Raw genomic sequence first — 25955 nt, forward strand, 5'->3', positions numbered from 1 at the left:
ACATGTAGAAGACAAAATAAAAACCCAAACTGGATAATCCGTATAATTCTGTTTTTGAAACACTTCATATTTGTTATGTATAAACTCTTGTTAAGATCTTCTACTTGAGATACCTTTAAGAATCCCCTCTGTCAGATAGGTGCAGATAGAATAGTGCAGCGCCTTGACTTTCACAAAGGGAGAGATTAAAGGGTTGATGGTATAAACTTACAGCACTAAATTCCTGGTGACCAGAACGACCTTGTACAAAGAAGAAAACTTGCCAATTTTCCCTCTAGTCAGCAAATTTTGTTTCTCCGGTAAACACGGCTTAAAACAAGAGTGGGAGTTAAGTCTCAGTGTTAATGTCTATATAAGGAGAGTTCCCAAAGGGACTGGGTGTGCAAAGCCATTCAGAGGACACAGAAATGCTGGATTTATTCTCGGAAACTTCTGACATCAAAAAAGTATGAAGGGATACAATAATAACCCGAACAGTGTTCCCTCTCAACCAAGTATGTAGTCAACGTTTGGTGACAGAAGCTTCAAAACCATATAAACTGCAATCCATATCTCTACGGTCTCTTGATCTTATGAATGGAGCCGCACGCTCCTCCCCGCTTGTCCTGGCTTCCCTGGGGTCCCAGCTCGTCCAGCGGAGGGCTGGCTGCTCGGCCCTCCGCCGCAGAGCTCCGGCCACCAGGGGGCGCTGCGGCCCCCTCTCCCGGGAGCGGCCGAGGAAGCCCGGTGGGTGTTTCTCTCTCCCTCTCGCGCTCTCTCCTCCCGGCCTCACATCCGGGTCTGGAGCGCGGCCGCTGTCAGTGTTGGTGCGGGCGCGTCGGGGGCCGGGCCGGGGCGCAGTAAATGGCGGCGGAGGGAGGCGGAGCGGCGGCCGTGCTCAGCCCAGGGACCCCGAAACTTTAGAGTCGAAGCCCCACAACTTTCCGGGAAGTGCTGCCGCTCCGGGGGCGTGGACAGAAGGGGAAGGCGAGGCGGAGAGTCTAGGGGGAAAGCGGCGCGGAGTCGGGGAGACTCGAACCCGCGGCGGGGGCGGTGGCGGAGTCCGCCCGTGCCTCGCGCCGCCGCGGCCCCCGCCTCCTTCCCCGCGGCTCGGCCGGAGCCGCGCGGCGCGCCGAGCCCGGACCGCGCGGGGCCTCGCAGGCGGCGGCGCGCCGAGCCGGGCCGGGCCGGGCCGGGCCCCCTCCTCGCGACCTCCGGGCCCTGTTGCTCGCGCTCGCCCCTCGCGCGGGAGGCCGGGGCCGGGGCTCCGGAGCCTCGGGGGCGCGCGCGGCCCCCGCCGTCCCGCGGTCGTGGGGCCGGGCCCCGGCTGTTGCATGCGGGGTGGGGCGGCCGCGAGCCCGAGGCGAAGATGGAAGGCTTAACGCTGAGCGACGCGGAGCAGAAATACTACTCGGATCTCTTCTCCTACTGCGACATCGAGAGCACCAAGAAGGTGGCGGCCAACGGGCGGGTGCTGGAGCTGTTCCGGGCCGCACAGCTGCACAACGACGTGGTCGTGCAGGTGAGGTCGCCGCCCTCGTCTCCCGCCGCGTCCCGGGTCTCTCCCCGGCCGGCCGCTCGGGCCTCCTCGCGCCCGCCTCGGCGGGGTGGGAGTGGGCGCCGCTCCCCGAGGCCGGCGGCGGGCAGGTTCCCCGCTCCGCCGCCCTCGGCCGGGGCCGCAGGTGCCCCGGCGCCCGCACTCGCGCTGCGGCCGCGGGGGAGGGGGTCGCTCGTGGAGGACAAAAGTCCTGCGGAGGGAGATCCAGTGGGGGCGGGGGCTGTTGATATCTCTGAAGAGCCCCGACCTGTCTGTCTCTCACGGCTGCCCTTCAGAATCTGTAATTTTCAACACTGGAAGAGAACTTCAGCTGAAGGATCTTGGATTGTTACCTTGTCTCTGAATCCTAGTCCTGGTATATACATAGCTTTTCGACTCTCCTGCAGGGTAGTCAGGTCATCAGTATAGATAGGTAAAATGATTCTTAATTCTTGCATTAATCGAGCAGACGCGATGAAATGAGTTTTATAGATTTAGAAATCAAAGAAGTAGTTTTTCTAAGGAAGCTGAATTCTTAGGAACATTAAAAAATTTGAACTTCCAGCTAGTAGTTCGCAAGAAGACCTGAAAAGTGCTTATAGTTACCTACAGAACATATGGCTGATATAAACGGGATCGGTTTTCGATTGGCATTCGATAACATTTGGTGAAACTTGTGAGTTTGAGTTAGGAGATAAAAGTATTGAGCAGACATACATATTTGCCTCAAACTGTAGCAGTAGAGAAGCAAGCAGAGTTTTTAGGCTTTCTCTATCACATCCGTTTTTAGAAGAAAAGGCTTCTTAGAAGTTCTTATCTAATGTATGTGGTGGGCATTAATGATTAATAGCTGCTAGTAAGAGTCTGTCTGAATAGTATATCGGGAACAGGTTTTAAGCTTTCATTTTTTGTGATGGTTGAAGCTAGTTTTCTAGATCTCCAAAACTTCAAGCCGAATGCATAGTTAGGATGCAGTGTTCTGCAGAGAGAACCATTGGTTTTGAGGCCTGGGTCTTTGACCTACACTGCTGACACTTAACACTATGACTTTGGGCCAGACACCCTCTCTCTTCAAGCCTAAATGTGTTGTCCATAGAAGGAGAGTCAAGTTCTTTGTAACAAAGATGCTGGGAAGTATAAATCCAGACAGGCCTCTGTTTTAGAAGTTACCTGTGCAGTAATTATGACTGAGTTGAATGAGTTCTATCTTTTTGCATAATCTTGTATGTTTAATATTGCCTTTTAAAAAATCTTGGGAGGAAAAGTTAATGTTGCTGGATAGGAAAAAGTGTTTTGGGCTTTGCCTGCCACAATCTTTGTCGCATAGTCTTCATTGTTTGTTTGTTGTTGTTTTTTACAACCCTTTATAAAGGTAAAAACCATTCTTATTAGCTCAGGGGCATACAAAACAGGCCCTGTAGTTTGCTGACCCTGCTAAAAACTAGTGGTGGTAGTGTGGGTTTGTACTGTCTTCATAGGGCTTTTGGTCTGGTCAGAACACGGTATTTTTGTAGAAATAATAAAACATGCTTTCAGGTCATTTCAGAACTAAAATTAAGGAGAAGCCTTCCATATTCTATTTTGGTTAATGTCTTTGGGTTTGGGGGAGCTGAAATAAACCATCTCACTTTTTTTAAGACTTTAAATGTACTATTTAGCCTAAACAAATTAGTATTAATTAAACTTTGCTTGAAATAGGCTTAATTCATTCCACTTATTTTTATGTTTGCTTAATTTTATTAACATTGAAAATGAAATTTTCATTGCCTTTTTGTATAAAGAGCTTAAATAGCATAAAATTTAAGGATTTATTTACAAGTTGGAAGCTGTAGGAACTCCTTAAAGCAGAACTCTTACAGTAATACAGTATATACTAAATAGTGTTCTGGGTATCTTGAAGGCAGTTTACTTAAAAATGGGCTTAAGACATAAAATGTGAGACAAAGGGGAGGGAATGTGGGTTAAATTTGCATAAGGGAGTTTGAGATTCTTTGAAAATATAGCAGGCTTTCGAATGGGAAATTTTGGGGGCAACTCACATGTATTGTTGAGTTAACTACCTGGCACTGGGCTAGGCATTGCACAGCCTCAGAAGGGGAAGAAGCTCTCGGGGACCTTGTAAATTACAGGAGTGCACATGTGTAACATAAGGGAAAGGATTAGTTCAGATGGACTTGAAATTAGTGCGGAGGGAGGGCAATGGGCTTAGAGCAGTGGTCCCCAGCCCCCGGGCCGCGGACCAGTACCGGTCTGTGGGCCATTTGGTACCGGTCCACAGAGAAAGACTAAATAACTTACATTATTTTCATTTTATTTATATTTAAGTCTGAACGATGACCAGATTCGCTCTGTTACATCCATCTAAGACTCAGTCTTGACGCTTGTCTCGGTCACGTGATGCATTTATCTGTCCCACCCTAAAGGCCGGTTCATGAAAATATTTTCTGACATTAAACCAGTCTGTGGCCCAAAAAAGGTTGGGGACCACTGGCTTAGAGGACTTCCAGGCAGAAAACATGATAGAAGGTGGAGAGTGTAGTAGCCTTTCCAAGGTTGTGCTGAAGCTAGAGTATGGTCTTGGGGTAAGGGAACATTAGACTATATTAGGAAAGGCTCTAAAAAAAAAACCAGGCGGACAATTTCATATTGCAGTGGGCAGTGAGGATTCATTGATAGTTTCTGACTTTGAGTGAGGAAGAGAGCAGTCTGGGGAAGGAGGCTCGTACAGGGGTCTGCCATGGATGCTAGGCGATGGGCATCCAGACCAGGGTGCCAGCAGCAGGATAGAAGAGGGGGGGCTGGATGAACAAACGGGGCTGTGTTATTGAAGGGCTGCTGGGTAGTCACTGTGAGGTGCTTTGTAGGATAATGTTTAATTGAGGCTAGATTATCAAAGCTGGGTGGAGAGCTTTGAACTAATTGTGAAGGTAGCAGGGAGTTGGAGATACAGGAGAAGTGAGTGACTCATAAAAGCAGTTCTTTAGGAAGTCTAGGAGATAAGGGTGGGGGGGCAGGGAGGTAAAGGGAAGAACCAGACTGAGACAAGTTTTGGTATTGATTCTCTAAGTGCTGCATGTAGGAAGTGGTGAGGGACCAGGGCATGGTACTCAAATGTTGGGGGCGGGGGGAGGGGGAGGAGGCAGGGGTGAGGGCAATTATTTGTCCTCCAGGGGGCATTTGGCACTGTCTGAAGACACTGAAAACATTTTTAGTTGTCATAACTCGGGAGAGGGAGCAGTGTTACTGGCACCTGGTGGATGAGGGTGAGAGATGCTGCTCAATATCCTACAGTGCACAGGGCAACCCCCACTGCAGAGAATTACTGGCCCAATGTTAATAGTGCTGAGGCTGAGAAATTCTCACCTGGACTCGTGGTGTGACAGAGGGTCAGAAAAGGAGGCTAGAGATACAGTCGAGATTATGAAGGTAGACTTGTGATAGTTAGATGAGGGAAAAAGAAGACAAGGATTGTTCTCTCTTGGTCCCCATTCACAATTAGAGAAGGGGCTGGAAAAGGGCCTGGTTTTTGAAGAGAGAAGGGTAAGTTTGATTTCAGGCATTCTGAGATGGCAATGCAAATCTCCAGGGGATAGTTGGAAGCAAGTGGAAGTTTGTCCACCTGAGTGTTGGTTCTTACAGTGAAGTTCAGGTGTTTGGGGTCTTGTTCCTTTATTACTTAAGTGCCTTGGGGGCAGGGGACAGATAGCTTCGCACACTGTTGGCATGCTTCTACACATCAGGGCTTTGATTGATGTAGTAGTTTTCAGCGTTTGTTTGTAAAAGTCATGAGGAGGCTGAGTCATCTGGGAGAATGAGTCTAGGGACAAAGAACAGAGAGCCCAGAACGGAAGGAGGAAGGAGCTGGCATTTATTGAGTGCTTATTATGTTCCTTTCACCGGGCAAATAATTTTCATGGAGGAATTCATTTGGTCCTTGCAACAGCTCTAAAATGGATATTACTTTTGTTTATTAACTAGGAACTTGATAGGCAGAGAAATGAAATGACTTGTTAGTGAATAGAGTTTCTCTTCCTTATCATTATCCCTTGCCACCTCAGCTTTTTCTTACTTTCACAGTTCATGTGATTGTTTTGCCCATAGTTCTTAAGAAGAATGGATATTTTAAATTATTTGATTTTGAGTTATATATGGATTTTCTCCTTTATGTAGGAGTCTTGAAACAACCACTAAAGAAAACTAGGAAGATTCTTATAGTTGGCATCCTAGGCACACAGACATACAATTTTACATTATTACAACCCTCGAACATCGTAAGATATGTTCATTAATTACACTTACTTTGGGATAGCAGAGTAAAAGCTGTTCTGAATTTAAGGGTTTGATTTTGGAGGCAGCGTGGTAATACACAAAGTGAATAGCTAATTCTTTATAGAACTGTGCTCCACACCAGAAAGGAGAAGGACTAGGGGGAGAAAAATCTGTCTCATAGGATTTAATTGTAAGGAATTTTGCTGTCTGCTGTGCAAGAAATTATTCAGTGGCTTAAAAACCATTTTTTTCTTCCAGAAGTAATTTATTTTATTAAAGATTAGGGAAGATACGAAAATTACCACACTAATAAGTATGTTTTCTTAGCTTTTACTTAAAACTTCTATGTTGGAAGTGTTCTAAAACTTTATACAAACTTTGAATGCATAATAACTTGATGGGAGTTTCTACTACTGTTTCTTTATTGAACTTTATAAGCAATGTACCCTATTAATGAGACTGAAAAAAATCTTTTAAATCACTGTTGAGCATTATCTTGGCAGAATAGTTGAAGAACATGTTAATTTAATGGGGGAAAGTGACAACAATGAAACAAACCGTTTTGTCTTTCTCTTAACATTTGTTCAATTATAAGAACTCATTGATAGGATTAAAATAACCTCATTATGCACTGAAAATTATAACTTAATACAAATAAATGTCAGGTTTGCTATCCTAGAGTAGTGATTATTTTAATTTGTAATTTCTTGATTCACTAAAATAATTATGAGAAACTACAAAAATCTTGCCTTTAATTAGACACTTATAAACACTTGAAAACATACACTGTATGTAAAAAAGTCACACTTAATGGTTTTCTGTACTGTTATATTTACTTTAAAAATTTCTCTCATATCCTATTGTGCTAGTATTGTGTTTTTTTTCACCCTTAACCTATAACCCACAGTTAGAGTCTTAGTACTTTGGGAATTCATGCTGAGCATTTGGTGGAGCTATGAGAGAGCATGAGAGGTTGGTGTAAAGAACACTAAACATGGACGGTAAGTTCCAGTCCTGTCCTTAGCTAGCTTTGTGGCTGTGAACAGATCTTTTAATGTCTGGGTGTTAGTCTCACTACCTGAAGTGATTGGATTGGATTTTCAAACAAGGGTGTCATAGTGTCTGGAATGGCCACTTTAACCACACCACAAGAAAGTAGCACACAGACTTGAAATTGTTTGCTTTATGATTTTGACACTGGAGTTGATTTCTTTTATATTCTTGGGGAGATTTGAAGAGGAGAATCTCAAAGGGTTTTAAAGTTCATGGTGCTTTAGTTCTTCAAGGTATGTAGATGGCCACTGAGAATTTTAAATGGGTGGTAAGTCTTGATAGTTTTGATGTTTTCCTTCATATGTGTTTCATTTTCTGTAGTCTTCCTATGATAGATGCACTTTCATTTGTCTTTTTCCTCCTTTACTTCTGTAAGAAATTTATGTCTGATGGCTTGCATGCCTATAAGCATGACATAAAAATCAGGATGTAATAAATTTGGCACAGAAACCTTTTTTAAGTTCATAGCATATACCAAAGTTTATTGGTATTTGATCAATTATTGGACTAGGCTTTTAAAAAATATGACATCTCTTCTTCATTTTGTTTCAAGAATTGACTATCCTATATGTTGAATTTGAGTCTATCTTATTAAGTGGTAAAACCAGAGTTTATTAGATTATGTGTTTCCTTCTGATCTCTTTTAGGTGTGGACTCCTTTGAGGTTCTAGCACACACACTGGACAGCTGCTTAGAAAACATAATTACACCAAATCTGCGTGTAGTTAGAGGTTGCCAGCCTTCCCCTAACCTAGTCGAGCTCATCCCATAGACCGCCGCAGTAAGAAAGAAGGAAGGAAGAAGAGGTGGAGCTGGGGCATGCTGAAGGAACAAATGCCTTTCTTAAATTTTTGGATATTTTCAATAAATACTTTTTCCATAGTTACTATTTATATTGACGGTATATACACAATGGTGGAAAATCAGAACTCTTGCTTGCCTCCATAAATTATAACTTGTGCTATTGTAAAAAAGGAAGAGAACTGTGTCTAGTTAATAGAGAATGCTGAGAGACTATGGGGACCTGCTGGGGTATAAGGAAAGGCCTCTGAGGAGACGTGGACATGGAGTAAGGGAGAGAGGACAAGATGTTTCACATACAGGGAGCAGCATGTGCAGGGCCTGGTGCTCTGAAAAGTTGACTGTGTTTGAGGAAATAAAGAGCTGGAGGATTATGAGCAAGAGACGAGAATGGCTACAGGGCCTATCCACAGTGATAAGGAGGTTGGATTATAAAAGACTAAAAGATTTTGCTCAGCAGGTAGCATCATCTGAATTACATATTTTTAAAGCTTACTCCGCTATATAGAGAAGGGAATCCCGGGGCAAGCAGAAGTTGATTGTCCATGGCCATGCAGTAGTGCAGGTAGGGGACAGTGACTTACAGTAGTGAGGTGGCAGTGGAGGGGCTATATTTGAGGTATATTTAGGCGGTAGAAATAGGAGAGCACAGTAATGGGTTGGGTGTGGAACTTAAGGGAGAGGGAAGAACTCGGGAATGTTGCTGGAAGTTGCCATAATTGAATGGCTGGGAAAGAAATGGACTTTTTGAATTTTATGTTTGTTTTATTTTGTTGGAGGGATAATGGTGAACTCAAGAATTTCCTTTTGCCTGACCAGATGGTGGCGCAGTGGATAGAACATTGGACTGGGCTGCAGAGGACCCAGGTTCGGAACCCCAAGGTTGCCGGCTTGAATGCGGGATCATCTGGTTTGAGCAAGGCTCACCAGCTTGAGCTCAAGCTGGCTTGGGCAAGGGGTCACTTGGTCTGCTGTAGCCACCGCCTAGTCAAGGCACATATGAGAAAGCAATCAGTGAACAGCTAAGGTGCTACAACAAAGAATTGATGCTTCTCATTTCTCTTCCTTCCTATCTGTCCCTATCTGTCCCTCTCTCTGTCTCTCTCTGTTTCTGTCACAAAAACAAAAAAAAGAGTTCCCTTTTGTCAATCTTGAGTTCTCAGAAGTCTGTGAGATTGTCAAGTATAGGCCCTGTCACATAGGCTCAGTGAATCTTGTGGAACTCATATTTGTCTTGGAGATGTCAATTTGAAGATCACTAGTATGTTAGTGATATTTAAAGCCATGAAAATAGGTGAAATCTCTGAGGAAGAGGCTATAGAAAATAAAGGATTGACTAGAAATAGAACCTTGAGGAATGCTGCACATTTTTAAATTGGGTAAACTGGAAGGCCACTAGGAAGGAGGCTTAAGAAGGACAACTAGAGTGTAATTATAGGGAAATTGGAATGTATACTGGATCATGTCATGGATACCAAGAAAGGCAAGTACTGTTGAGTCTGGCTAAGAGGTGGTTGAGAAGATATGGGCAGAAATACAATTATTGGATTTTGCATCCAGAGGTCATCAGTAATTAAGATGTGCCAGGTTCAGGGACTGGGAAAGATGGAAGCCAGACTTAAGTGACCAGCTCGAGCTGGGGCGGGCGGGGGGGGGGGGGGGATACATGATGGCCCAGGACTAGAAATTTGGCGTACAGATAGCTTTTTTTTTTTTTTTTTTTTTTTACAAAGACAGAGAGTCAGAGAGAGGTATAGATAGGGACAAACAGGAACGGAGAGAGGTGAGAAGCATCAATCATCAGTTTTTTGTTGCGACACCTTAGTTCATTGACTGCTTTCTCATATGTGCCTTGACCGTGGGGCTACAGTAGACCGAGTAACCCCTTGCTCGAGCCAGCGACCTTGGGTCCAAGCTGGCGAGCTTTTTGTTCAAGCCAGATGAGCCCGTGCTCAAACTGGCAACCTCCGGGCCTCAAACCTGGGTCCTCCGCATCCCAGTCTGACGCTCTATCCACTGCTCCACCGCCTGGTCAGGCCAGATAGCTTTTTAAAGAAGTTTGCCTATGAAAGGAAACAGATAAGGGGTAGAAGCTATCAGTATCCAAGGATATAAAGGAAGTCTTTGCTGAGTATAGGAAATACCACATCATAATTATAGTTGTTAGGATTAATGAAGAAGGAAGATAAGAAAAGTCCTTTAGAAAACAAGAAAGGTCAGGATCCTGACTGCAAAGAGGGTCAGGTGTTTGGTAGGAAATGGATCGTCCTCAATTTTAAAAAGAGGGAAAAAGTAAGAGCATTATAGGTAGGTACAAATATATATAATAGATTTGGTGGAAAGAAATTAGGATATTCTAGCCTAATGGCTTTTACTTTTTCTGCAAACTGAGGCAAGATTAACAGTTCAGTAGTAAAAAATAATCTGAATATGAAAATAAAAAATATTCACAGTAGCATCAAAAGGAATAAAATATTTAGTAATAAATTTAACAAGAAGCAGCAAGATGTTTATACTAAAAACATTGCTGAGAGAAATAAAGGAGGTTCAAATAAATGGAGAGACAGTCTGTGTTTATATGTTGGAAGATTGAATGTTGTTCAAATTAGAGTTCTCCCCAAATTGATCTGCAGATTCAACACAATCCCTGTCAGAATCCCTGTAGACTTTTTTAAAGAAATTGTCAAGCCGATCCTAAACTCTATAAGGAAATATAAAGGACCTAGATAGCCAAAACAATTTTGGAAACAAATGAAATAGAAGACTTATTTTAATTTTAATGCTTTTTTTAAGGTTTTATTTATTTATTTTAGAGAGGAGAGAGAGAGAGAGAGAGAAGGGAAGAGCAGGAAGCATCAAGTCCCATATGTGCCTTGACTGGGCAAGCCCAGGGTTTCAAACTGGCTACTTCAGTGCTCCAGGTTGATGCTTTATCTACTGTGCCTCCACAGGTCAGGCTACCCTAGCTAATTTGAAAACTTAACTATAATCTAAAGTAATCAGGATGTGTGTTTGGTATGAGGATAAGCATGTCGATCAGTGGAACAGAATTGAGACTCAAGAAATGAACTGTTACATTTATGATCATTTTGTTTTTGAAAAAAGTGCCAGGACAGTTCATTTGAGAAAGGATAGTCTTTCCACAAACGGTGCTGAGATAATTAGATATTTGTATGCTTAAACAAGTGAACTTACACACATTATTGTATATTCTTCACAACAAACACAAAAATTATTTCAAAACAGATCACATACCTAATTGTAAAACCTAAAACTATAAAAATTCTAAATGATAACATAGAAGAAAATCTCTGACTTGTGTTAGGCAGAATTCTTAACTGTGACACCAAAGGCATGAATCATAAAAGAAAAACTGAAAAAGGACTTAATTAAAAATTTAAAAAACCTTTAAATATCAAAGGATACTTAAGAATAATAGAAAAGGATAAACTATAGACTAGCAGAAAATACTTGCATAAAATTAAATTAAAAACATAATTAAGGTCTTTAATCTAGAATGTATAAAGAAATCTTCCAACTTAATTATAAAGAAAAATTCAATTAAAAATGGGCTAAAGACTTTAGTAGATATTTCACCAAAGGAGATAATATAAATGGCCAATAAGCATATGAAAAGATGTTCAATATTCATCATTAAGGAAATGTAAGTTATACCACAATGATGTGCTGTCATACACTTACTCTAGTGCAGGGGTCAGTAACCTTTCTGGCTGAGAGAGCCATGAATGCCACATATTTTAAAATGTAATTCCGTGAGAGCCATACAATGACCCATGTACCTTACGCATTATCCAGTAAAAATTTGGTGTTGTCCCGGAGGACAGCTGTGATTGGCTCCAGCCACCCGCAACCATGAACATGAGCGGTAGGAAATGAATGGATTGTAATACATGAGAATGTTTTATATTTTTAATGTTATTATTTTTTTTTAATTAAAGATTTGACTGTGAGCCAGATGCAGCCATCAAAAGAGCCACATCTGGCTCGCGAGCCATAGGTTCGCAGACCCCTGCTCTAGTGGCTATGATTAAGAAGACTGATACGACATAGTATTCTTACTGTGAAGAAACTGGAATCCTTATATACTGCTCTTGGAAATAAAAATGGTACTACCATTTTGGAATATGGTTTGACTGTTTCTTTAAAAGTTAAACATATACTTACCCTATGAACCAGCAATTACACTCTTAGAAATCTACCTAAGAGAAATGAAAACAGACACTCAAAGTAAAGTGTAAATGTCTATTAGCAGCATTGTTCACAGTAGTCAGAAATTGAAAAGTAATCAAAATGTCCATTATATGGTGGATGGTTAAACAATATGGTATGTCCACACAGTGGAATACTGTGATAAACAAAGGTGAATATCAAAAAGCTAAGTGACAGAAGCCAGACACAAAAGAGGACAGTTTGTGTGGTTGCTCTCATGAGTTTCTTTTCTGTACTGAGATATTTACAATACATTTTTTATAGTCGTTTGGTTTCCTTCATAATTTTTCCCTAGGTATAATATTTATCAGAATTATCTGAATCATCAGGAAACATCTCTTTATGATTGTATTGTGTCTTATAGAATTTGAAAGGTATTTGAAATAATAATTCAAAAACTATAAAATACCATTCGTGTTTTGTTTTGTTTTCATTTGCTTTCCTACTTCTTCCTTAAATTTTTCCATGATCTCAACCATATAGCTCTCCTGTAACCTTTCCACACTGTTGTGAATGTTTGCACTTGTATATATCTTATATTTTTAGCCTCCTGTTCAGGTGAATATATTTTTCTTGATAGGTAGCAGGCAGCTCGAATTCAAGTGTTAGCTTATCCTTGTTTGTTTCCCTCAGATCGCTCTGTTCATGATAGGCACCCGGAACATATTGGACTGGTGGATTTGGCACTTCAGGGCTTCCCTTCTCCTCAGTCCGTTCATCATTCCTAGCCTAGCCTCTTCGTTTTATCACACCACTTAAAAATTTCAAACACCAGTGAGTGAGCCAGTTGAACAATATGGAACCTCTGAGACCAGATTGTGTAGATCTTTCAGTTAGACTGTGAATCTGTTAACGAATATTTTTGACATTGTTCAGGTAACTCTAGTCACTAGTGAGCATGCATATTATTTACTTTTCTTTAAGATACTGTACCTTAATGGCTATTCTTTTAATCCTTTTTAAGATATCATGGTTCACTTTAGTAGTAAACTCACGAGTTTCTCTGCCTTTCAGAAGTATAATTTCCAGTTCTTGAACTTGACAATGAACAGGTAGTAGTAGACAATGAATTTAAATAAGGACACACATCAGTGGTTTCTCATTTATTTTGGTTGACTCTTTTGGAGGGAAAGCATAGCCTTCTCATAAAATACATGACCATAGGGAAAGCATATCAAATCTGAGTGATCATGTCTACCCAGCTTTAAAAATTATCTACCAACTCACCCTCACATCTCGCAGTCATGTTTCTTATTATTCTCCTACATGAACTCTGTGTTCCAACCTGGCAAATCTGTTTTCTGTTTCTCACAGTTCCTTGCTCTTTATCAGTTTTTCAGGTTACTTTTTTCATCCGCAGTACTCTCCCCCAACTTCTGTGCTTCCATCCTCCACCCTTTTCAACATGTGACTCAGCTTTTATAGGCTTCGGAAATTTAATTTGAACAACCTCACCTCACATTGACTTTGATCTGCCCATCTTTTTGCATATATTTTGCACTGTATATTGCTTTTTGTTCATTTATGTCATTGCTTAGCTGCTTTTCCAGTATATTTACATCTCAACAATATTTTAAGCAAGCTGTGAATAAAATTTAGGTTTTCTTTCATGACCTCCTGATGTCTAGAGCAGCAAAAGCGCATAGTAGATGTTTAGAAAACAGTGAACATTTTTGGGCCAGCCACCTGCTTAGCCCTGCTTTTGCTTTGCATTTATAAATGTGGTTAGGATGATGAATTAGGGCAATTCTGGGCTCCTCATCCAAGGAAGCAGAAGTGGGAGTGGTGAAGCTTGCAGCCTTGGATGTTCCACTGGTAGAATTTTGGGTCCTCTCTCCCCACCCCAGGCATTCTGGGCTTGAGAAGTAGACAAAGTGGCGGCAAGAACAGGAACAAGTAGCATTCTGAGCTGCTTTGCTGACCAACATTGTCAGTTCCCCCTCCTTCTCTTTCAGAACGTTTCTCCCCTATTATTTTATAGCAGAGTAATTGTAAGTTTAAAAGGAAACAAAACTAGGAATTTATTGGTGACTAAAGAAATAAGTCATGGTAGAATCTGGATAGGTATCATGGCAGTGTAGCGTTATACATTCTTTTATAAAACAATGAACAACTGTCGACTTCCAGCGTACCTGGCTGAAAGTGGAAGACCACAAACCCACGCAGTGATGTGGGCGCTGGGCACACTCACGGTGGCATCACAGGGCTAGCACATTCCCTAGCACAGCCCATTGATGCTTGTGCCGTGTCAGAATTACAGCTTATACTACTTGTCATGGTCCATAGAAATCTCACAGTAATAGTGAAAACTACAGATGTTAAACCTTTGAAAGCTAAGAGTCTACTATATTTTGTGCCTGCCTTTAGAAAGCTGAGGGTTTAATAACAGAGGAAGGGAGTTTATGGTTAGATTTTCTCTTAGTATCCATATTTTTGAACTCCTAGAGATAGAAGTCTTTTATTTCCCTAGTCACATTCGTGCCAATTCTCCAAGACTTGATTCTAGATCAAATGCAAATTTAGTGTTTCCACTTGCACCTAACAAATGGCAAAAAACAGAATTGTCAGTTACTAATTGTATTGTATAATGGTTATTTTCTGCAGTGTTTCTTTTTGCTTCCTTCCTGTGCTGTTCTTTTGACCCTGCCTATCCATTTGTTGTCTTCCTATTTTTCTTCTTCCTTTTATTGCCAAATAACAAATGACCCAGATACCTTCTCTGTTGCCTGTACCCTCCCTAAGCGCAAAAAATTAATCTTTTTTATTCCTCTTACCCCCACATCCTTTGGGGGGGGGAAAAAGAGATTTTCAAAATTCATTTTTATCCTAGTCACAAATACAATAACCTTTTCTTATCTTAGGTCTTATTCGGTTACCACCTCCCTTGCAGTTGACACTGAAGTACTTGGTAGATATCATCTCTTGTTTTTGTTCACTATGACGCTAGATTATTATGGTTTATGTCTTCAGTATCCCGTCTTCCCACTCTTGCTCTTGTTCAGGTCAGCTTTGACTCCTTTCTTTATATCCAGCCTACAAAGTCCTTCAGATTTTTTTTGAAAGATCTCAGTAAATCATCCTTTTCTGTCCTTTGCATTACTTATCCAGGCTCTGACCACCTTGTTGCTAAATTACTGTAGTAGCCTCCTAAATCTTAACTAGCTTTTCTTAATTGCTAAGGAACTAATTGGATTTCTTTTTTTTTTCTTTCTTTCTTTTTTACCCCTTCTTTTTCCAGGTGAGAGGAGGGGAGAGATAGAGAGATAGACCAAGCACCCAACACCCCCCACCCCAATCTGAGGACCTGCTCACACCTAGCTATTTTTAGCGCCTGAGGCTGAGGCTCCACGGAGTCATCCTCAGTGCCCAGGGCTGATGGCTCTCAAACCAACTGAGCTGTGACTGCAGGAGAAGAAGAAAGAGAGGGAAGGTGGAGGAGGAGGGGTGGAGAAGCAAATGGTCACTTCTTCCATGTGCCCTGATCTGGAATCAAATTAGGGACATCCACATGCTAGGCCAATGCTCTACTGCTAAGCCAGCTGGCCAGGGCCGAACTAATTAAATTTCTAAAAACTTATATACCGCTTTCCAGAAATGCTCAGCAAATACTAGCCTGGCGTTTAAAGCCCTCACCATCTAGTTCTGTCCAATTTACTACTACTACACTGTTTTGCTCTGTTGGTGCTAGCCCCAACCCCCAATATTCCATTTTGTTTTGACTTACTAAAAACTTGTCTGTTTTTTAAGGTTTATATCAAGCTTTATTTTCCCTTCCCTCATAAATATTTCCAACCCGTGGTAACCTCTCTTTAACTCTTACTGTAACAAGTACTAATTATATAGTATCAGTTATGGGGCCAGGCATTGAGCAATTTTAGACATGTTTAATTTTAAACTTAGAGAATAGGTATTTCTGGTTTACAGCTGAAAAATCTGGGCTCCAGGAGCTATGTGTTTGACATGAGCTAGGGTTCAAATCCAGCTCCATCTGATGGCAAAATATGTGTTCGGTCAAGACCCCAACCGTTTTAATGTTTTAAGATTACAGCATTATATCATAGCTTATTTCAGTTGTATGTTTTGTTTACAGCTAGGTTAGAAGTTCTTGAGAACATCTAGAGAACATTTTGATGAGGGTTTCCTGTAATGCTACTGATTGTAATAACCACTCTGCTTCCTTTTTGTATTAGAGCAGCCTCAGAAATGTGAGTACAAGAAAGACTGCAGACATGGCTGCACAGTTGAATTAAAGGGAGGCAGTAGAGCAGCCTTCTGATTTGTTTTCCAAGGTGAAGGGGATACGAACCCACAAGATGTGAAAGCTCACAGAAAGAAAGCTGTTGTTCCCTTTTCATTTGGTTTTCAAATCTGATTAGGGAGATTTGAATACTTGTAAATTTTAAGTTTGGTACTTACAAGTTTTTAACACCTTTCCAACACAGGTTACTCTTTTAATAAAGAATATGTAGGCCTTGATGTAGTCACAAGCATATTTTGTAGACAGTGATATTTGGCTGAAATTAAATAAGTTTTGTTTTTCTTGGATTTATTAGTTTTTATCTTTTTATTTCAACTGATACTATTTTCCATTTATATTGTGATACAAATTCCTTTTAAAATTTATTAACTTTTTTTTTAAGAGAAACAGGAAGGGAGAGAGAGAAATGGAGAGAGAGGGAGGGAGGAGAGAGATGAGAAATATCAACTTGTATGTAGTTCTGTTACTTTAGTTGTTCATTGATTGCTTCTCATATGTTCCTTAACCCGGGGACTCAAGCTGAGCCAGTGACCCTTAGCTCAAGCCAGTGACCTTGGGCTCAAGCCACTGACCTTAGGATCATGTTGATGAGCCCTCACTCAAACCAACACTTCAGGGTTTTGAGCCTGGGTCCTCAGCATCCCAGGTCAGTGCTCTATCCATTGCACCACCATTGGTCAGCTAATTTATTCACATTATTATTATTATCTTTTTATTAATTGAGAGCGGAGGCAGAGAGACAGACTCTTGCATGCACCCCAACTGGGATCTATCTGGCAAGTTCCCTATGGGGCACTGCTCTGCCCATCTGGGGCATTGCTTTGTTGCTCCGCAACTGAGCTATTTTTAGCACCTGTGCAGGAGGCCATGGAGCTGGCCTCAGTGCCTGGGCCAGCTCACTCGAGCTAACTGAGCCATGGCTGGGGATGGGGGGAGAGAAAGGGGAGAGGGGTAGAGAAGCAGATGGTTGCTTCTCCTGTGTGCCCTGACTGGGAATTGAATGGGGGACATCCACATGTCAGGCTGATGCTCTACTACTGAACCAACTTAACTTTTTAAAAAGTCTTGATCTAAAGAAGAAATATTAAGAACCTAGTAGCACAAATGTCCCATGGGCATGGTAGAATTTCTGAAGGTGATATGCCAGTGTCTGAAGTTTGGAAAACACTGGCGTGATGGAAAAAACCAGGCTTTGGAGTTTCACAAAGCTGGCCTCAGATTTTGGCCCTGCTGATTTAATCTATGACCTTGAGCAAGAACTTTCTCTTTGCCTCAATAGTATTTTGATTTGTGAAATGAATGTAACAATGCCTGCTTTTTAGGGTTGTTTGAGGATTGTCTTAAATAAGTACTAGTATACCACTCTAGAAATGGTAGTTTTTCATCATCATCCATTTTGTTTGTTTGTTTCCTCACTTTAAAGATGCAGTTTAGTTCGTAGGATTTCTTACCTTCATGCAAGTACTTAACTGCATTGGGCATTATTAGTTTCTTTGGGCATTAGTATTTTTCGTCTGCATATTGGTAATAATGTAGCACCAGCCTCATAAGAATGTTTTGAGGACTGAATTAATTCATAAAGTACTGGAATATTCCCTGATCCTTGCAGTAGTGCTATATAGCTATTAGCCATATATATATATGCGCTAAAATGTTGGTTATAAAACAAATATAGTAAGCCAAAGTATTTCCCTATTTTTTCAATAACTGAATTGGTACCCTTCCTACAAAGGGGAATATTGGCCCTAAGACAGTAACAAACTAGAGTACAGAAATTTTTTTTATTAAATATTAATACAAAACCATGATAAAACACTCACAGAATAAACATACTGTACTGATACTTGAATTTCACACCAGATTATGTTCTTTTGGAGTTAGATTTATAGGACAAGGTTTAACAAATTATTATTTCCACTTAAATTCTCAACAATTTAACTTTATGTTTTTGTTCATTTTAGTTCATATTTAAATATACATCTATGTCTTTTTTAAAGAGCACATATTTAATAGTATATGTCTGGTATATTGGCAGAAATAGTTTTGTTTTGTTTTGTTTTCCAGAAATAGTTTTTTGAGGGTAGTTTGTTATAATTATATAATTACATGTATCATGTAATAGACTTAATATGAAATTTGCATTCAGACAAATAATATTTGCACTAGAAACGATTTTCAAGATGGAATCCAACCTTTTCATTTTATCTAGGAAACTTGAGATAGCTGAGATACCTATACTTACATAGCAATGAGTTACCAAAACTTGATTCCGTGGTCTACCCACCAAAAACTAACAACTCTTTATTTTTGTTATAACATAGAACCCTTTTATTATATGAATTTACCCCTGGGAAAGTTGGATCATTTATAAAATTAAATCGTTGCTAAAAGCATGGGTTCGATCCATGTTCTGTTACTTGCTGTATATCTTTGAGCAAACTTACCAGTGTGAAACAGTACCTACATCGTAGGGTTGTTAGTATGATTAAATTAGTTAATATGTTACTGAGCTGGACAGTACCTGGCACTGTTTATGTTACCCATTATCACCATTGTCATCATCCTCACCCTGTAATAACCTGAAATAGCCCATAGCATAGATTAAATCATTATTGTAATAACAGTGGGATGAATATATTTCTCTTTGTCACAAATAATAGAAATTTCCCAGGCAAAGGTTTGCTGTCTCCTGACCACTGGTAAAGAGTATGTACCAGAAATTATAGCCCTGGTGTTTATACCTGTTCAGTCTGATTCTACTCACTGACTGCAGACACTTCACAGCGCCACTCTGTCTAGGTGTTTAGGAAAAATCCTGGGCTCCGAAGTCCTCCCACTAAAGGAGCAATAGTGGTTACATAGTGCAGTAGGTAAAACCACATTCTGGAGTCCTCAGCTTCCTCATTTACTTTGACCATGGGTAGGTTACTTGACTTCTCCATGCTTTAGTTTTCTCATCTGTAAAAGTGGGATAAAGGTCCCCATCATGCAAAAAAATTTGGTGTTATAAAGACTGAATGAGCTAATTTAAAAGTGCTTAGAATGATGTCTGGCCCACAGTGTTTAAATGTTTAACTTCTATTATTACTATTTTTAAAATTTTTGATTAAGTAGCAGTTTCTGAGGCTCTAGAATAGTCAGTCAGCCCTCCAAATAAGAACTAGTTGGATTACTAGTGTTGGATTACTAGTAACTGGTTCCTGAAAAATAGTACTCCTTAATCAATTAATATTTAATATGCCATATTGTAAGAGAACAGTGTAAATGTTGGCCTTTCATTTTACCTTATACATCTTATTGGTTTAATGGAATCAGTTACCATTGGGTGGTTTTAGAAGGACACTTAGAAGTCTAAGTTTGCTTGAGACAATACCAGCATATACCTTTTGTCCAGGCAATCTATAAATAGTGCTCTCTTTCACTCTTGCAAATGTCTTGGGTTGGATGTTAATTTTTATGGTCACCCTAAGTATAGTTTACTGGCCAGATTTATTTTACTAGACTATTCCCATGCTCCTGTATGTTTTTAAGACAAGTACTGCTATTTTAAGCTTACATTTTAGATCATTTGTGGTATTTTTGCAATCACTTTCACATTTTTATTGTTTTTCTCCTTACCTTTTAATTTATTTTTCATGTTTTTTTTTAGTTTTTTATTAATATAGATAATATAAAAAATTATTTTAATTGGAGATTTAGGACTTGAGCTACCAATAAATTTTATAGGCAGTCATATTATTTTTCATATCAGAGTTCTTATTTTGAATCCTTACATTTTGAGGCTATCAGAAGTGTTTTATTTGTTTAGATAACTAATGACATTTTATAGGCAGTAAAGTATTTATTGGTCTCTATGTATTACTCTTATCATAGTAGACTGTCAGTAGGAGTTTATATTGCCCAAAGTAAGTAAAATTTATAGTTAAAGAATTAAGAGTCAGATATTGCTAAGAGGAATATCTTTGATCACCTATACTGTCCAGAAATTCAAATCAAGAACTTAATAAACTTAAAATATACCTCAATCCTCTTTTGTGTTTATTATTTAATTGAACACATTTCTTATAGGTCCTTTCTTTAGCAGTTAGAATAAAATCTGCCTGTTAAATATTATGAAGCTTCTAGTTCCTACAGCAGTAATTTATATTGTTACTAGCTGTACCTGGCCACGCGTTGCTGTGGCTCAATCTGGTTAAATGGAAAAGAAAGAAAAGAGAAAGTGCACGTTTCTAATAAATTTAATTTCACAATGCTTGTGGGTATACAATATTTTTTGTTGTTCTATTATCTGTGCAGATACAGAGATTGTCTGGTTTGCCAACTCTAGAACACACAACATATAAATTGTCCATGTGAGAAGCAATTCTTGTCTAGATCTAAACTGCACAATTCTAAAGATTGGTCCTGAGCTTTGTTGATGGTGATTGCAAACACCAATTGAATTGGGAACTGCAATCTCTTAAATTGAAATGGCATATCCGTTGGAATCATAGGAATGCGAGGAATGAGGACATCTTCACCTTTGAAAGGTCCTGTCAAGATCGTTGCTTCTACAACGTTGCTCATTAATTTTTGTACTGCAAGCCGCATGTCGTTGCAAAGCTTTGGCTGGTTGATATTTCGCAACATGATAATTGGCACGCTGATTTTCAATTGCAATACGTGCGGTGGCATCCCTGGCAGATCGAATGAATTCAAAAATTCTGTTGGATAATTAACCGCTTCATCTGCTTCCATAACAGTGTCAACGGACTTGTATGTGACTGCCTCGCTTTGAATGTTAGACTGAATAATATTGTTAAGTTCGTAGACATCTTTGTTTTTGGCTACAAGAATAGCTCGTTTACTCAGGCATTCGTGATTCTTCTAATTGGTTTGAATATTGGAAAATACTTTTTCAACCATTTCTTCTTTTGACATCACTAAATTGCAGAAGTTAAGAGGCAACAAAATTCGTCCTGAGGTCAGATCAACCGGCACCTTTCCTTTCTCAATTTCCAGCAGTAGATGTGAGAATATCTCAGCTGATCGATCATTTTGCAGCTGGACACGCATATTTGTAGTTAATTTTAAGGTCTTTACGTGTCACCACAAAGTAGAGTATTTCAGGCAAGCATTTATTTCATCCGCTGGTGTTGATCGAGGAATTACAGGTACTGTTTGCCTGAAATCTCCTGCAAGCAATATTAGTGCGTTCCCAAGTGGTCTGGTGTTTCCATGCAAATCTTGCAATGATCGATCAAGAGCCTCGAGCAACTTTTTGTGCGCCATAGTGCATTCATCCCAAACAGTAAGTTTGCATTTCTGCAATTCTTTTTCCCATGCTGGATGCTTTGGAAATGTAGCACGTGGGAGTGTCAATGAATTGCACGTTCAATGGCAATTTCAAAGTGGAAAGAGCAATTCTTCCACCTGGTAGCAATGTCACAGCTATTCTGGACGACGCAAGAGCTAAGGCTATGTCATTTTGGGATCGAATTGCTGCTAGAATCAATCTAATTAGGAACGTTTTACCAGTTCCTCTTGGCGCATCTAAGAAGATTTCTCCAACCTGTTATTGACAGTTTGCATTATTTGATTGTAAATGCCTTTTTGCTCAAGCATTAGCTTAGGAATATTTGATTGCACATACGACAAAAGGTCACCCGCATTGAATCATAATTTTGTTCACGATGCAATTCTACATTGAACGAAGCAGCAGCAGATCAATTCGGTGATGGCATTCCCAATTGATTGAGAACTTTGTTCGCGATTTCTAAGCAAAATCTTCAATCATTAGCAATGCTTCATTGTAGATTTCTGCTATGATATCCATGTTCATATTTGAATTTTCCTTGTGTATTCAACGGAAAGTATCTTCAGCCATGTGCGATTTGTATTTCTCCCATAACATTGAAATGGAATCGTAAAAATATTTAGTATAGCGTGTTGCTTTTATATCCAACAGATGGTGCTCTTTTTCAAAAAAAAGCATGTTTTTACCTGTTACAGGTGTGACACCTATATAATAGTAGGTATATAAAAACAAAAACGTGTTTATTTGAATGAAACGTGTCAAAATTTCAAAGCAATCAGTGAAGATCTTTCAGAGATTTAAGATTTTGAACAAATATTTACATTTTTATTTACATTTTATTTAGATAATATGTTCATCTGATAAATTTCTATGATATTAGTAGGGGGAAAATAATATATATATGTGGACTTCTGAAAATTACTGTATTGAAAAAATATACTTCTTACAGTGTTTGTAGTGTAGAAAGGAGATTAATACTTATCCAGTGCTTACCTAATATTTCAGTGCTTGATATAGATAGTAAAGTCTCAAGAAAAGTCTACTATTGCTATTTTGTTATAGTAGTTAAGACAGATTTTATACATTTCTTGTATTAAAGGTGGTCTGCAAATTGTGTCCCATTTGTCAGCATAACAGTGTAACATTTCTTATTTCATGTAAGGATACTGTTGAGAAAGTCTTGGAGAACCCAACCTTAACTGAGAATAGGACATTGGTTTATGTGTGAAATGGAGGTTATACATGAAGGTATGAGTAAAGGGAAGAAAAGAACCAAGATAATGTCCACTTATTACATAAGAGTTAAGATAAAAGTATAGCTGGAGAAAGCAAAAGAAGCAATGTGATCTTGAGTAGCAGGCTTAAAATAAAAAATCTTTTCATTGTGCAGGCCAAGCAATAAGCATGAAAGGTTTTGGATAAGAAAGTATTAATAGTGAAAGTGAGTTATTTGCTGTAACTCACTTGTGTTATTTGTGTCTCTGAGGGTTGGTGAGATTTGTATTTCACTTTAGACCTGAGTTTAGTAAGGAAATTTGACAGTGGAGTTGGTCACTAAGCGCTAGCTAAAGTCATTTAGGAATGCAAACAAGCTTCATGAATGCAGTAATGGATATTAGTTACCTACTTGTTTGTTGAACCTAAGTATTTAAATTAGATTGTTTTTGTAACAAAGAAAAACATTAGAGGTTAGTGTGTCCACATAGCTTGTGTTGCAGGCAGTGTTTAAAAAAAAATTAAGTCATGTTGAAATGAGTGGGCTTTGATGTATGCCCCTATCTTCTTTGCTGTTGACTTTTCTTCTTGACCTTTTCTCCTTGCCACAATGTATTGCACTGGTGCACACGATATGTATGGATCATATATAATCTAAACTACCTGGATAAAGCAAACATTGTTTATTATTAGAAAATATTTTTTTAATTTTTTAAAACTTATTTATTTATTTTAGAGAAAAGAGAGAGAGAAGGGGGGAGGAGCAGGAAGGATCAACTCCCATATGTACCTTAACCAGGCAAGCCCAGGGTTTTGAACCGGTAACCTCAGCGTTCCAGGTTGACGCTTGATCCACTGCACCACCACAGGTCAGGCAAAAATATTTCACTTGAAGGGTAAACATGATCATTCTAAATAAAGATTTAATTCAAATGAACACTAACAGAATGAATTTGATAAGTCAGGAGGGTGTGAGCATTATCTGGGAGCTATTCAGCACTGAGTGACTACCTCAGTGGTTCTTAAAGTGTGCACGCTGGTGTGCCTAGAAGATTTCCAGGTGCGTCCTATGGTATTTCAGAGAAATATGTGCCTTTTTGGGACCAAAAAACCAACAGGGTTTTTGGAGTTTAGAGTTTTGGGGAACAGAGGTGTGAAGAATTGGCTGTAAGCTGACAGTCTGCCCAACCCCCCAATTCACTTGCCTGATTAGGTTGCAAAAGGCTGTTAAGCTGTGGTGCTGGATTGTTTACCCCCATGTTCCCCAGAAAGACTGGAGGCAAGTCTCTTCTATCCTTTGTTTGGTGTAAAGTTAAGATGATATGTATGGCAGGGGTTTTGGATTGATGATTAAACATAAGGAATTGTCTCTTGAAGCCTTTTGGATTTCTACAATATAAAAGAATACAATGTGGCAATATCTAAAAATGCTTTGAACATTTTACCACAATTTTAACATACTATTTATGTGAATTAGGATTTTCTACCCTCAACACAATTAAGAGTAAAAAGAGAGGAATTCTTCAATGTATTGATGAGGAAATGAGAGTTTGCCTTTCAAGTATATGCCTAAACATTGAAGAAATCGCTAGGACACATCAGGCTCACGTTTCTCATAAACGCAAGAATGAAAAAACTTAAGACATTTGTGCTGAGACCTGCTGAATTTACTAAATCTTAGTAAGAATGTATGTGTGTGTGTGTGTGTGTGTGTGTGTGTATACACACACATAAAAAGATAACCTTTTTTGTTTTTTTATTTTTTAACCCCTCCTTTTTATGAATTCTAAAAAGCATAACAAAAATTATAACATAAAAATGTTTTTTAATGTCAGAATAAGTTTAATTTTGCCATATTAATTTTGTTTAATTACCATAAAAGCATGCTTGGACTTTATATATATTTTTTAATATTTGACTTAATTATTATAACATATTTCTCAGAAATTTGTATATAGTGCACCTGCAATTATTTGTAGGATTTTAAATGCACCCCAACTTTAAAAAGTTTGAGAACCACTGGCCTACCTTGCGCAAAGTAAGGTAGCAGGTCTTGCAGGGGATTCTAGTATGACTAGGTCATAGTCACTGTCCCCCAGAAGCTTAGTGGAGGGACAGGGGGCAGAGTATAGGGAGTCTGTGTTTGGTTAACATATTTACACAGTTAACTCAAGTAACTTAAATGGTAAAACCCGGAGCACTAGTACAAAGAGACAAAACGTTATTTGCTTATGGACTGAGAAGGATAGGAAAGGAACGGGAGGCTCTTATGGTGGGTTGTGAATGAAGAGTATGATTTTAATAGGCAGACATAAGTTAGAGTAATAATCTGGTGAGAGAGAAAAGCGAAAGTATGGAGATAGGAGAGCTCAGGTCTAGATTACTCAAAGTAAGAAAAGGAAAGAAGTTTGGGGCTATATTAATAGAGAGTCCTGAATGTTAGAAGGTTGTTCTTCCCTAGCTGGATAACTCGGTTGGTTAGAGCAATGGTCCCCAACCCCCGGGCTGCGAACCGGGACCGGTCCGCAGAGAAAGAATAAATAACTTACATTATTTCCGTTTTATTTATATTTAAGTCTGAACAATGTTTTATTTTTAAAAAATGACCAGATTCCCTCTGTTACATCCATCTAAGACTCACTCTTGACACTTGTCTCAGTCACGTGATACATTTATCCGTCCCATCCTAAAGGCCGGTCCATGAAAATATTTTCTGACATTAAACTGGTCCGTGGCCCAAAAAAGGTTGGGGACCACTGGGTTAGAGCATTGTCCCAATACACAAAGGTTGTGGGTTCATTCCCCAGTCAGGACACACACCAGAACAGATTAATGTTTCTGTCTTTTTCTTTCTCTCTCAAATCAATAAATAAATTAAAAAATTTTTGTTCTTGAAAATATAAATATTTGGAGCTATGCTTTAGGATTGTCAATCTGGTAGTCTGTGTATAGGAGTGGATAGAGACTGCAACAAAGTTGATTCAAAAATATTTCATTCATTCATCCAGCCAACCAACATTGATACTCTGCATCAGAAGTTTTTTGTTTGTTTGTTTGTGTTTTTTTTAGACAGAGTTATAGAGATAGGAAGGGAGAGAGAGAGAAAGAAGCATCAACTCTGTAGTTGCTTTCACTTTAGTTGTACATTGAGCTTCTTGTACGTGCCTTGACCAGGGCTGTGCCAGTGTCCCCTTGTTCAAGCCAGTGACCTTGGGCTTTTCATGCCAGCAACCTTTGGGCTCAAGCTAATAAGCACTGGGATCACGCGGACAATCCCTGGCTCAGGCCATTGACCACACGTTGATGAGCCCACACTG

The 25955-nt window shown here is 39.5% G+C and overlaps 1 protein-coding gene across 5 annotated transcripts in view; it reads left to right on the top strand.

Annotated features, from left to right (window-relative positions):
- Positions 1-634: 634 nt before the first annotated feature.
- REPS1 (RALBP1 associated Eps domain containing 1) overlaps positions 635-25955 on the top strand; it is a 99992-nt gene continuing 74671 nt past the window's right edge. For 2 of the 5 annotated variants that reach the window (XM_066373119.1, XM_066373122.1), the window contains exon 1: positions 637-1501. In XM_066373119.1, coding sequence (XP_066229216.1) covers positions 1349-1501 — 153 coding nt within the window. In that variant the 5' untranslated portion in view covers positions 637-1348. Of the gene's footprint in view, positions 1502-25955 lie in introns of all 5 variants that reach the window. The other 3 variants (XM_066373120.1, XM_066373121.1, XM_066373123.1) reach the window with 3 other exon arrangements.

Source organism: Saccopteryx leptura, chromosome 3 (genome assembly GCF_036850995.1).
Source record: "Saccopteryx leptura isolate mSacLep1 chromosome 3, mSacLep1_pri_phased_curated, whole genome shotgun sequence".
Lineage (NCBI taxonomy): Eukaryota > Metazoa > Chordata > Mammalia > Chiroptera > Emballonuridae > Saccopteryx > Saccopteryx leptura.